Below are 14,337 nucleotides of genomic sequence, written 5' to 3' on the forward strand. Positions count from 1 at the left end.
GAGGAAGGCTTGCAAAACGTAGGTTGGAGGGTGTGGTGAGGGGACACAGCAGGAGTATACTTACAGCATGCCAAACTCTGGTTTCTACATAGCTAAAATGTTTTTAATCTATTTTATTGTACTAGCAGATTTACCCGGCTTCACCGTGTGTGTGTTAAAAACGTAGTTTCCAGTACGTCCCTCATGACAGCACCACAGGAGGTTGCCCTCTTGACTACTACAGGAACAGGAAGACAGAGGTAAAAAGGCCCCTCCCTCGACCCACTTGCCAGTGTTCTTCCTGTCCACACAGAGGAAGGGTGCAGAGATCAGCTACCTGGAAGACTGCAGGATATAAGCATGGGGAGAGATCGGGGAAGCCAGGCTTCTCCTTCCTTTTACACAGCTTAAACTGCCTCAGGCTAACACCCCTCATGGAACCTATTGGTACAATCAGGAAAAACTTGTCAACGTACACATTTAAAAGTGCACGCTATAAGCCATGTGGCGACAAGAACATGTTTAAACCAAGTATGCCTTGGTGCATTGACCCACAATAATCAGTATAAAGCCTACAAAATATGGGGTACAATTAACACAATGTATATGGAAAAATACAAACTTTATTGGGAATACAAAAATAATTAAGAGGAGTCATGCAAAGCATGAAAAAAGTCTGTATGCAGAAAGTGTATATCAGCAATAATGCAATAAAGGCATGAAAATATGCAGCACAATAGAAATATGACCTAAGTGAGTATATCCATAAGGCCATATAAATCCCTGAATGAAAGATAAAGCAGCATGTAAAGTAAATAACAATCAGATCATCCAAATCATCGGGATCATGATGTACGGCACAATAGAAATATCACATGAATGAGTATATCTATAAGGCCATATCAATCCCTAAATGAAGGATGAAACAACATGTAAAGATGTAAATATAATATCTAAGTGACAATCCGAATCATCAGGAACATGAAGAAAGGAGGCCTGGGTAAAGCTGCATAGAAGAGGTAGAGGATAGTGAAACATACCCATTATGGTTCTTTCTGCAGAGAGCGAGACGTCAGACCCGACGCGCGTTTCAGAGGAATGCCTTCATCCGGGGATCCGGTAGCACCCCTCATGTGAGATGTCCCTTAGCCCCACACCCCGGACTGCTAACCTGATAAATCTGGGTCCTAAGCTGGATCCTAGTTGTAGTCCGAAGGTGGGAAGGTTTTGATGGTCGCAACGGAGCTCAAGATGCGGCCATTTTGGGGATGACCAAACTAGAGGTCTTTTTCACCTAAATTCCCGGAATGTCGGAACCGGAAGTAACTGATGCGCGTGTCTCCATATAGGTGGCAGCATCACCGGAAGTGATGTCTGAAAACTTCCGGTCCGTAGCCACCTTTGGAGCAGAGTGGGAAATTCAAATCTTCCCAGCTATAAAAACGGGATGTGCACAGGTAAGAGAACTGATATCCTATTAGTACTAGTCTGCTAATAATTATTTACAGAATTTATTGGAGTTTATGCTTATCCTCTGTGCAATATGGATCCTTCCCGACCGGATAGTCTTCCAGATATGTCCCAGGATAATGAGTCCCTCCTTGGGATTTAAGGGTATACTCACTTTCTCTTATACAGGTTTTTACCTCCCACCCTCCGTCTTTTTTAGGAAAAATAACTCTCTGAGACAGATCTAAAAAAGATTAAAAAATGTGCTGCCTGCGGGGGGAAAAAACTGCAGGATATGCTTAAGAAGCAATTATGCCAGGATTGCATAGTCCTTTTATGCCACTTCAAGAGACTCCCTCTATGTCCCTGGTGAAAAGACCTAGGATAGAAATGGATCAAAAGTGGGGTCCCCAGACTCCGGAATCAGACTCCGAACAGGAATGCTTTTATCTGTCTGAAGGTGAATTGGAAGAGGGAGAGGAACAGATTCAGTTCTCCTCATCCACACAGGAAAATAAGTTTCTATTTCTCTTCAGAAATGTCGGATACCTTGATACAAGCGATTAGATAAACCATGGGTTCCATTCAAGACTAAATGTTTGGAGGCCTTACAGAAAGGAAAACAAAAGTATTTCCTATAAACGAAAACCTCCTGAAAGTATTTGCAGAGTGGGAGGATTTAGAAAAAAGGCTGTTTTATTTCACAAGATTTTAAAAGTAGACTTCTCTTTGACACCGAAGATACAAAACCCTGGGATGAAATTCCAAAAGTAGACATCCCAGTTGCAAGAGTAGCAACGACTGCAATCCCCTTTTGAGGATTCCTCAAAGCTAAAAGATCCTATGGACTGATGCAGACTTCAAGAGAACATGGGAGTCTTCATCCGCCTTAATCTCAACCAACATTGCAGCTACATCAGTCGCAAGATCAATGTTCAGGAGTGTGGGAGAAGACCCCTACACTTTCATTCAGAGTGGACCAAGATAACCCAGAATCCTTGGGTGCTACAAATTATAGAAGAGAGACACAAAATAGAATTTTCCTCTCTACCGCCAGAACGATTTCAGGTAAACTCATACCAATCCAAAGATCTTCACGTACTCGTCAACGATACCCAAAAACTTCTACGAATGAAGGTTCTATTTCCCGCACCTCCACAACGAAGACAAAATTGCCCATTATTCAAGAATTTTCTTTATAAAAAAGCCGAATGGATCCTACAGGACGATTATCAACCTCAAAGATTTAAACAACGTGGTAAAATATCGGAAGTTCAAGATGGAGTCTAACCGAACTACTCCTCCACTGATAAATCAAGGGGCATCGATGTGTACAATAGATCTAAAAGATGCTTATTATCAAATTACGATCCACCCCTTATATAAAAAATATCTGAGATTTACAACCCAGGACGGTCCCTCAATCCTTCATTACCAATTTTGTTTTTCTCCCTTTCAAAATCTCCTACGCCCCAGAGAGTTTACGAAGATTGAAGAAATTATGGCGTCCATAAGAAAAAAATTGTGATTATCATCCCATACCTAGACTACTTTCTTCTAGTGGCAGATACCCCATCCATCCTAAGAATCCAACAAACCCAAGTTCTGGCCCTTCTCAAAGTTTACCAACCAACCAAAATTGTGTAGAAGTCAAATTTTTTTTTCTCCTCAAAATAAAAAAATATTTCTAGGGGTACAATTGGACTCCTCCCATAAATATTCCCTTCTACCAGAGGAAAAACATCCCCCTACAAAACGAGATAAGGAAGATTTTGAGAAAAACAGCTGTTCTGTAAGAGAGGGAATGCAGATCTCCGGATTGATGACCTCCTATATCTAATCCATCATGTGGAGCCAATTCCACTCTCCAAATTACAAAATCTGATTCTGTCCTACTGGGATCACAAACAGGAGTGCCTAAATTCAAATATATTGACTCCTGAGTCAGTGAAGACATCCCTCCTCTGGTGGGTGTCTCTAAACAACCTAAACAAAGGAGTTCCATGGAAGTTTTCTCCATACGTGGTAGTCGCCACAGATGCCAGCAAACCAATTTGGGGGCCTATAATTAAAGACCAACACTTCCAAGACATCTGGTCTCCTCAAATAGGAAAAATGTCTACAAACTGCAGGGAACTGAGAGCAGTATGGAAACCTTCAAGCAGGCTCTTCCACTAGTAAAAGTTAAACATATAAGGACATTGTCTGACAACACCACATCAGTATCCTTTCTTCGTCACCAAGGGGAAACAAGACCTGCTCATCTCCAAGCACTCTCTGCTCAAATTTTTCCTGGGCAGAAGAAAATGTCCTGAGTGTCAGCAATCCACTTAAAAAGCACAGAAAATATCCGCCGACTTTCTGAGCTGGAAGAAAATAGATCCAGGTGAATGGACCTTGAGCAAAGATCTTTCAATCTCTAACCCAGAAATAGGGTCTTCCTCAAGTGGATCTATTTGCCACAAAACAAAATGCTCCGGTAGATTCTTTTTTTATTTTTATTTTTAATTTTTTTATTCCCCTAAAGTTCAAGGACAACCCGGTAAGAGTAGATGCGTTGTCTCGTCAGTGGGACATGAAGCTGACTTATGTGTTTCCTCCTTTCCCCTCTAATTCCAGCGGTATTAAGGAAGGCTCAAGAGGATTTAAGAAACCTAATTATAATTCTACCATACTGGCCAAAAAGGAGCTGTTTCCCAATCCTGAGACGGTTGGCATTGGAAAACCCAATCATGCTCCCGGTAAAAAGGGACATTCTCTCCCAGGGCTCCTTATTTTATCAAGCAGTGAAGACTCTAAATCTATCAGCATGGATCCTGAAAGGCAAATCCTGAGAAACCATGGTCTTACAGAAGAGGTCATCTTAACTATTCGGTGAGGCTAAAAATGAAGAACCTGCGAGCTTCCTTTGGCTAATGCGAGTCATCTGATGTCATACGGAGGAGGACCCTTGCTGTGGAAGCCAGTGGTGGCATGTTTGCTTTTGTGTAGGAAATGTATAATTTTTTTTAAATGTTGAACGGTAGGCCCTAGAGAGAGAGAACCCGGTGTAAAACCCTCAACAAAAAAAAAAATTGCCTGATTCACTTATGTTCCAAGTTTGGTGCAGATTGGTCCAGTTGTTTGGCCGTGTGTGAAGATCAGCCAACAGGAAATATATATACCAAGTATACCTCAAAGAATTGATTCTGTTTTGAAAGCAAAGGGTTATTACACCAAATATTCATTTGATTTAGATTTCTCTTGTTTATTCACTTTGTATTTTTGAAAGCATCCTTTCTTTGCAACATTTTTCCACGAAAGCCTAAAACTCTTGCACCGTACTATGGATGATGAAAATTAATGTGTGTGTGTGTGTATATATATATAATATATATCTCCAAAAAACCACTTTTTTTCACACTTTTGGAGTGCTGCAAGATTTCTATTTTTATATACTGCCTTGTCCTTGGATCTGGACGACTTGCTTGGCACCTACACATTTGTTTCTAGTGAGTGCTGCTGCTTTCTATTGCTATATAGATATATATATATATTATAAAAAAAATCTTTTTATATTGTACTGTTCATTTTCGTGCTAAATAACGTGTTTAATTACGTTATTACGGTCCTGTAGATACATAATATTTTTAGGTTTTTAATGTAATGTATGGGCAGTAAAATATATTTTGTGGTGAATTACTTTTTATTTTTTTGGGGTATTTATTTATTTTTTTTTTACATTTCCATGCTTTGTCTTTTCATAATTCCGCAGGCATGTGGAAGAATTCAGTCCACGAGCAGTCTACACTAGTGGTAAAGCAAGCAGTGCTGCAGGTTTGACGGCTGCTGTAGTAAGAGATGAAGAATCTCATGAATTTGTGATTGAAGCGGGAGCACTGATGCTTGCAGATAATGTATGTGTCTTAAGCTTTTTATTTAATGATTCCCAACTAATTAAATTTTGTAGAAAGTTAGCAGCCTAACAATGCTGCATCATTTATAACTAATAGAAAAGAATGAACGCATTTGCTGTATTTGAGATAAATATAAATATATATATATATATATATATATATTCGTCCAATAAGAGACAGCACTCCAATTTGTGATGGGAAAAAACGGCTTTTTATTAGCCCCTGTGCGACGTTTCGGCTCTTTACATGGAGCCTTTCTCAAGCATACAAACAGTGTAAAAGCATGTGCTATATATGGAGACCACACAACTGGTCTCATTAGGCAAGTGATTTAACATAAAACATAAATAAGTACAAAGATACAGTCATGTTGCATCAGTAAAAGTTATAAAATACAAAGAAGTGCCATTGTGTATATATGATGGTCCTCAGATCAATCCGGGCCATCCAGTTTACAGCAGAAAAATGCTAATTGGTGAACAACTTTAAAAAAAGTGCAGGTGCACATAATATAACAAATTAAAAACATGAGCCTTGTGTTTACCTCGGATCCATGAGTTCGGGTTGTAGTTCCGGCGCCTGAAAAGTGGGGTGGCGACTATCTATGACAGAGTAGTCTCTTGCTACAGCGCACTTTTGTGCATGCGCAGTACCACTATGAGGCAGGCAGCAGCCATCTTAGTACAGCATACAAGGCCAACAGCGGCCATGGTTGTATAATCTTATTGTCAAAATGAAAACTTTATTCTAGGAACCGTGCACACAGTCGGTTGCGTCCATGTACAGCATAAAGGGAACTTAGAAGATACCAAAAAAAAATGCAATTTAATGGAGATAACAGGGAATACACCCAGTCACCAATCATAACTGCACTGTGAGATATAGACTAATAACTTTAAGAGTCAAAAATATGTTGTGCTGAAGATGCGCATATAAATAAGAGCAGTTGATAGAGACTTAAGGTAGCCATTTATAGATAAAAAATGGCAAAATAAAAAGGGCAGACAGTCATCATACATATCCATAAAGGATTATGATGATTATGGTAATGTTACCCCTGGGAAGATAGCGCAAAAAAAACCAAAAAACGAATATTTATAAAAACGCATGAAAAACGCAGTACAAAACGCATGGTGTGCACAATATCCTTAAAAAAGATTTTTTTTTTTATCTCTAAAAAAATTTTTGGGCCGATATATTCATATATAAAATATTATTTAATGCAATTGAATAAGATACCATAAGAAGCAAATCATAACAATGTGATAAAGATGGTCCGATACCCCGAAATTGTGGATCCAAGGTAAAACACAGGTGAAACTTGATATTTTCTGTTTATCAAAGATCTGGAAGAAATGAAATAGATAAGGTTACAAATTTGGTACATTTTACACTGGTTCATATACAGGAAGACCTATGAACAATACATCCCCACGGAGTGTAAGTAGATCCCTAGACTACACCGTGCGTTATGAAGTCAACATTGAGCCCCCTAGGTCTCAATGTTTGCAATCTCTCAATCCATTGAAGCTCTCTATATTTGAGAGATTTAATACGGTCTCCTCCTCTACGTAACATTGGTACATGGTCTATCAAATATACTCGTATATCTTTTTCCGTGTGTCCAGCTTCTATATAATGCTTGACACAGGAAGGTCCATACGTTTTTTGCGGATCGTGTAGCGGTGTTGATTTAACCGTGTTTTGAATTCGAGCAAAGTTTCTCCAACATAGAGGAGGTGGCATGGACATTCTAGTACATATATGACATGGTCTGAGTTACAATTTAAGTAGAACCTAATATCATATGTTCGTTTCGTCTGGGGATGGATAAATTGTGAGCCCTTTCGAATCAGAGGGCAATTGACACAATTCAGACACGGAAAACAGCCTGTTTTGCTTTTGGTAAAATACGTTTGTCTGTGCGCTCTACCAGGGCCTATATCAGAGTGTACTAATCTGTCCTGAAGATTAGGTGACCTACGGTAGGAAAAAAGAGGATTACTCTTAATTTCAGGAATATGCGGTAGACTATGTCTCAGGATGGGCCAGTATTTTAAAAGGATTTTATTAACACTATCACTATTTTCAGCAAAGGTGCTCACAAACTGTATGCGAGCAGGCAATAACCCTCGTTTTCTAGTCTGTAATAGTGTGTCCCTTTCCATAACTCCCACCTTAGCTCTTTGTTGTCTAAGGGGTGCTGATGGATAGCCTCTCTGAACAAATTTATCCTCAATTTTTTGAAGAGTACCCTCCAGTTTATCCTCCACATTGGTAATACGTTTACCACGAATAAATTGGCTTATCGGGAGACTTTTAATCATAGAACGTGGATGGTTACTGTTAAATACTAACAGATTGTTTTTATCAGTTTTCTTAACAAACATTTCTGTAGTAAGGGTACCTTCATGGATTCCAACCGTCACATCCAAAAATTGGATGGACGAAACTGAGCTGACTAGAGTGAATTTGACTGTAGGGTCAATCGTATTTAAAAACATATGGAAGTCCTGTAGTTCACCACTGCTGCCGTCCCATGTGAGGAAGACGTCGTCTATGTATCGCCACCACCTCAGCACATGGCCGAAGTGGTGGGAAACATAGACGAACGACTCCTCAAGGTATCGCATATATGTGTTCGCGTACGTTGGGGCCACATTGGACCCCATCGCCGTGCCCTGAATTTGAACATAAAAACTGTCTCGGAACAAGAAATAATTCTCAGTCAGGACAATCTCTAATAAGTCAAGAAAGAATTTTTTTGCCACTGTAGTGTAACTAGTCTGTTGTAAATATAGGCTCATAGCTATAATTCACTATAGCTAGAATGCTGGACAGCCAACCCTGGGGTCCCCCAGCCTCATCGCATGACTGGGTTTCCACTAAATTTAGGGCCAAAACCGTGTGCCTAGAGCCTAATCTAAATACCCTTTCAATAAAGATTTAACTTTTTGTGATTTGGCCCCTAAAATTGGACTAGCCTAAAGTAGCTAAAATCTTTTGTAATATCTCTCTACATGTGAGGAGTCATTTTGAAAGCACTTAGAAACACAAGCACAAAAAAACAAAACCTATCGTAGTTTTATACTTGTGTTGGTATGTCACCTGAGATCTTTGTATAGATAGAGGTTCATCTACGGAATGGATTCTAACCTCTTGACCTACTCTGTAAAGGTAAAGTTACATAGTATCAATACCTATACCAGACTGTGAAGACTACTAGTATATTCAGAAAATGAAACACACATAGCGCAAGTCATGTACCATGACAATATAAAATAAACTTTATTGAAATATACATAACACATTGGCCATCAAAATATAAAAACAATATAGCACACAGTTAAAAAGGAGAGTATGGAGGAGCTGCGTGAATAATCCAATATATATGCTACCATACTATAAACATCCTGTGATGTGGTAACAAATGCAGATATCTATAGAAAAGATAATCATATAGATCAAGTATTTGGACAACAGAAGCACATAAATATATTTAGCACCTAACAGAAGAGCACACAATTGTGCATGCATATAAGAGTATACAGCTAGAGCTCCAAGTTGCACCCAAAACAAAGACCATGCTTTATAAATAAAGGATATTGCACAAACCCATGGACTGCATGATAGGAAGCACGCAGGAACACTCCACACTGACCGCCCCCGATGCACGTTTCGCCGTCAGTTTTCTCAAGGGGTACGCAAAAATAAAAATGTTAGAGCTCTTGGAATGCGTCAATGGGAAAATTTTAAAAATCGCTTGGTCATGAAGGTTTAAAATAGGCTGCTCATTAAGGGGTTAAGGCATTAACCAATCCTCCCTAAAAAGGAAAAAATTCCCTCCTGATCCCAAGTGGCAATCAACTAGATCAACATTCAAACAAGAATTCTATACATTGACATAGGAGCTGATGTTTTTTTTTTGTGCTAGGAAATTATCTAAGCCTTTATTAAAGCCAACTACTGTCCCTGCTGTGACCAGCTCCTGCGGTAGGCTATTCCACAGATTCACAGTAAATAATGCTAGTCTACTCCTGAAGACCTTGTATTTTGAGGGTTTTTTACATGGGACAGGATTTCACTATTTGTGTATAAGCCATTCATATATTTTATACGAGTTAATCATGTCCCCCCTCACTCGTCTCTTTTCAAGGCTGAATAGGTTTAATTCTTTTAATCTTTCCTCATAAGGCTGTGTTCACATCACCGTATCTTTCCGCTGAGGCTTAGATTTCAGTTTACCTTTCCGCAGAGGTGGTTAACCTGACGGAAACCTCTGATGGAACCCCTCAACGGAAGGGCAACGGTGATGTGAACAGGCCCTAACATAGATTTTTCATACCCCTTTTTAGTTTAGGTGGTCTTTTGTATTTTTTCTATGAACTGGAGCACAGGACGGAACTGCATATTCGAGATGAGGCTGCACTAAGGTTGTTGCTACCCAGGTGCATAACTTTACATTTATCCACATTAAACCTAATTTGTCAAGTGGATACCCCTAACACTCAGTGTGTCCAAATCGGCATGTAATTTATGAACCTCTTCCATAGACTGAATAATACTACATAGCACGGTTTATATTTTTGCAATTCACACCAAGCTATTAGTCCCACCCTTTATATCTCTAATCGAATAAATAATTGGAATAATAGTGGTCCCAGCACTGAACTCTGCGGTACACCACTTATAACTGGTGACCATTCAGAGTAAAAATCAATGACCGCAACTCTCTGGATATGGTATGAGCCAATCGAATTACAAACTATACTTTCTAAACCTAATAGACCTTAAGTTACCCATTTGGCGCCTCTGAGGGACAGTGTCAAATGCCTTTGCAAAGTTCAAAAACACTAAATCCAGGCTTCTACCCACCTTTTCATAAAAAACAAATCCAGTTAGTTTGAATACTTCTGTCCTTAGTAAATCCATGCTGACTGTGCCTTTTTTAATATTTATTTTTTTTGTCCCATACTCCTGTATAGAGATGAGCGAACTTTTGAAAAGTTCGGTTCTGCTGGTTCGCCGAATTTCATGAAAAAATTAGATTCGGACCGAACTAGTTCTGACCGAACCTGTAATACAAGAAAGCCCCTAAACATCGTGTATAACACTGTTTAAAAGCCTCGAAGCCCTGTATAACACTCTTAGGTCACCCATGAGTGTATCCAAGTACTTTTGAGCTGTCTTTAAGGCAAAGTTAATGTCAAAGTTACGCCAACATGTATGGCTATAGGAAAACGGATGGGACACGGTGATAACTAACAGAAACCACTGCACTTGTGCATGTTGTATGCTTAATGCATTGTTAAAAAAGGTACAAAAATTAACCATTTTTGGTGGCAGATGCCTGCCAGGGTTCATACATATAAGGTGGTAAAAGAAGAAGCAATGGCTTTTGACAAGCCCTCAAAAAATTGACCCTTTATGGTGGCAAATGCCTGCCGGGGTTCATCCATACATGGATGTAAAAGCAACAAGCAATGGCTTTTCACAAGCCCTCCAAAAATGTACCCTTTTTATTGGCAGATGCCTGCCGGGGTTAAACCATACATGGATGTAATGTAAAAGCAACAAGCAATGGCTTTTGACAAGCCCTCCAAAAATGTACCCTTTTTATTGGCAGATGCCTGCCGGGGTTCATCCATACATGGATGTAAAAGCAACAAGCAATGGCTTTTCACAAGCCCTCCAGGCCTGCTTGTAGCAGACGGCAGTGGAGGTGTATTGGTGGTAGTAGAGGTAGCCAACGGACAGCAAGGGTGGTATTAGTAGTAGTAGTAGCAGCACATTAAAAGACACTGGATAGTAACAGGACAAAGGCCTGTGGTGGGGCAGGCCTGCTTGTAGCAGACGGCACTGGGGGTGGATTGGTGGTAGAAGTAGTAGCAGCAGCAACAACAGCGGCACATTAAAAAAAGTGGACAGGACAGAATCCCATAGTAGCAGGCGGCAGCAGCAGCAGCAGCAATGTCAGATCTAATCAGTGGCATCAGGCACAGGGGTTTTAAAATCCTCACCGATCCACGCTTGATTCATTTTCAGAAACGTGAGATTTTCCAAGCTGTTGGCGGACAATCTTGTTCGCTTAGGGGTGACTAAGCCCCCTGCCGCACTGAATACCCTCTCTGACGCTAAACTGGAGGGTGGACAAGACAGTACACCCATGGCAAACTGGGCCAGTTCTTGCCAATGATCCAATCTGCTGACCCAGAAGTCCATGGGGTCTGGGATCAGCATTTCTGATGGAGAAAGGGCACAGTCCAGGTACGAGTGAACCTGGTTGTTTAGGTGCTGCACCTGGTGATGGTGAACATCCCTTTGGTGACTACAATGTGTGTCAGGTTGGATGTAAAAATGTTGTCATCATATTTTCCAAACTGAATTGGCTGCTGCTGCCGCTCCTGCCGCCTATTGCAGAGGTAGCTCTGCCAGAGGCGGTGGAACGATGAGAGAGTGGGGAGCGGAGAGTGGCCCCCGGTCAGACATGCTTGCAGCAAGTGTTTGCCGTTTGAAAGCCGTGACAAGCTGGCTGCATAGCTTCTCTCGATAATAAGCAAATTTTGCCTCCCTCTCGGAAGGCGCAATAAACTCCCCGATTCTGGCTTTATACCGAGAGTATAAAAGTGTGGCTATCCAGTACTCATCTCTTTGCTTCATGCTAACAATACGACAGTCAGCGCGCAAGTAACGAAGCATACAGCTCACCATCCTGGCCAGAGTTTCAGAGGGCCCAGTTGGTTCCATCTCCGCCCCATACTGCCATGGTTGTCAATCCTCAAGATCGTCGTCAGACTCGTCATCACCATCACTGGCATGTTGTGTGGCTGCCTCGTCCCCTATCCTTTCCTGTGATTCCAGCTCCTCTTCAGGTCCTGTTTCCTCATCCTCATCCTCCTCCTCTTCTTCAACATCCATAGCCAGATGTGATCCTTCCTCCATCCTTTGCTGAATCATCGCTGTGAGCGTTTGCTCCATAATGAATATCAGCGGCATAACATCGTTCATTCCGCTAGCGTCACGGCTCACAAATCGTGTGGCCTCTTCAAAGGGCCTCAAAACGCGACATGCGTCTCTAACCAGCTGCCAGTGCCTGAGCTCGAAATTACACTGGCTCCAAACGCTGCCCGTCTGCTGCATCAGGAAATCATTCACGGCTTTCCGCTGTTCGTACAGACGGCCCAACATGTGCAGGGTGGAATTCCAGCGTGTTGGAACGTCTCAAATCAGGCTGTGTTCTGGGAGATTGTTTTGACGCTGCAAGTCCAGGAGGGTGTGCTTAAATGCATACGAACGTCTAAAGCGAACGCAAACCCTCCTGGACATGGCCAGCACACCCTTCAAACCAACATATGACTTTAAGAAGCGTGTTATGACCAGATTGATCACATGTGCCATGCAAGGAGCGTGTGTCAGGTGACCTAGACTCAGTGCAGCCACAACGTTCTTCCCGTTATCAGAGACAACATTGCCCAGTGTGAGTTTCAGAGGAGACAGCCAGCGTGCGATTTCCTCCTTGATGCACAGCAGCAGCTCCTGCCCTGTGTGGCTTTTCTCGCCCAGGCTCAGCAGGTGTAAGACAGCGTTGTGGCGCTTCACCTTGCACCTATGAAAAGAGGAGGCAGGAGGAGTGAAAGATACGCTGTGTCCTGTCGGGGACGGGAAGACCTCCATTGAGGAGGAGGAGGATGGTAGGCGCCTGATGTCCGGAGTTGAACCAGAAAGATACAAGCGTGGAGGTGGTAATGCCTGGCGTTGCTGCGGTGGTGCATTGGACTGCAAAATATTGACCCAGTGGGCCGTGAAAGACATGTACTGTCCCTGCCCATATTTGCTGCTCCACGTGTCGACGGTGGCATGTACCCTGCTGCACACGGATAATTGCAAGGACTGGCCCATCTTTTCCTCCACGTGCTTGTGCAAGGCAGGGACAGCTGTTTTGGAGAAGTAATGGCGGCTAGGTATTCGCCACCTAGGCTGAGCGCACGCCATCAATTGCTTGAAGCCGGCGGAGTCGACCAGGTGGTACGGCAGCGACTGCACCACCAACAACTTAGCCAGGTGTGAATTAAGCCGCACGACAAGTGGATGACTGGGTATATATTGTTGCTTATTGGACAACGATTCCGTAATGGATAACTGACGGGACTTAGGAGGAGCACTAGATGACAGTGATGATGATAACGATATGGTGGATAAGGCCTGGCTACTACTTAGATGACAGGGACTCGGAGCAGCAGCAGCAGCGGCAGAGGGGTCTTCATTAGATGTACATGATGGTGGGGCAGGTCTATTGTCCCACATGGCCTTGTGATGCCGCTCCATGTGTTTTACGTAGAGCGGTAGTTCCTACATTGCTGCCCTGCCCATACCTTACTTTCTGCTTGCAGATACGGCACTGTGCCATGTTTTCGTCCTCGGAAGGTACAGAAAAATTGCCACACGGCAGAGTACCATAAAGAGGTAGTACCACGTCCACCACCCGAGCTTGCCCCTTGTCTGGCAGGCTTTTTTAGGGAGCTTACACCAGTAGCATCTGTGTCGCCGTCACCGGCTCCTGAGCTGACCCTACCGCTGCAACGTTTTGCAGATTGACTTCTGCACCTACCTCGGCTTGGCTGTTTATCACGGCCAGTGCCGCCACGACTACCCTCCTCCTCTGACGCCGTCATCACCTCGTCACCTGGTTCCCATGTCCTGTCTAAAACAACATCATCATAGCCCTCCTCATGATCCCCGCCACTTCTGTCACTGTGTTGTGAATGTGATGTGACATCATGGCGGGCTCCATGCCCCCCCTCATTACTGCGTCTGCCGCCACGGCTACCACCAACACCCCCACTACCACAGCTATGCGTCTTGGACACCGCTTCCACCTCCACCACCGCCGCAACACACTCCGTTGGCTGACTCGCGGAAAACAAATCATCATCACTATGTTGTTCAGTATCTTCCTTCGCACCCGAGGAGATGTCTCTTAGGACCCTCAGGAAAGATGGCGTCCCGCTAGGAA

At 42.5% G+C, this 14,337-nt stretch overlaps 1 protein-coding gene across 1 annotated transcript in view; it reads left to right on the top strand.

The window, feature by feature from the left end:
- Positions 1–4,003: 4,003 nt before the first annotated feature.
- The window catches only part of LOC142652574 (maternal DNA replication licensing factor mcm6-like), a 75,507-nt gene continuing 65,173 nt past the window's right edge, over positions 4,004–14,337 (top strand). The window contains exons 1-2 of the mRNA XM_075828223.1: positions 4,004–4,302; positions 5,183–5,324. Coding sequence (XP_075684338.1) covers positions 4,004–4,302; positions 5,183–5,324 — 441 coding nt within the window. The remainder of the gene's footprint in view (positions 4,303–5,182; positions 5,325–14,337) is intronic.

The sequence above is a fragment of the Rhinoderma darwinii genome, chromosome 5, assembly GCF_050947455.1.
Source record: "Rhinoderma darwinii isolate aRhiDar2 chromosome 5, aRhiDar2.hap1, whole genome shotgun sequence".
NCBI classification, from domain to species: domain Eukaryota; kingdom Metazoa; phylum Chordata; class Amphibia; order Anura; family Rhinodermatidae; genus Rhinoderma; species Rhinoderma darwinii.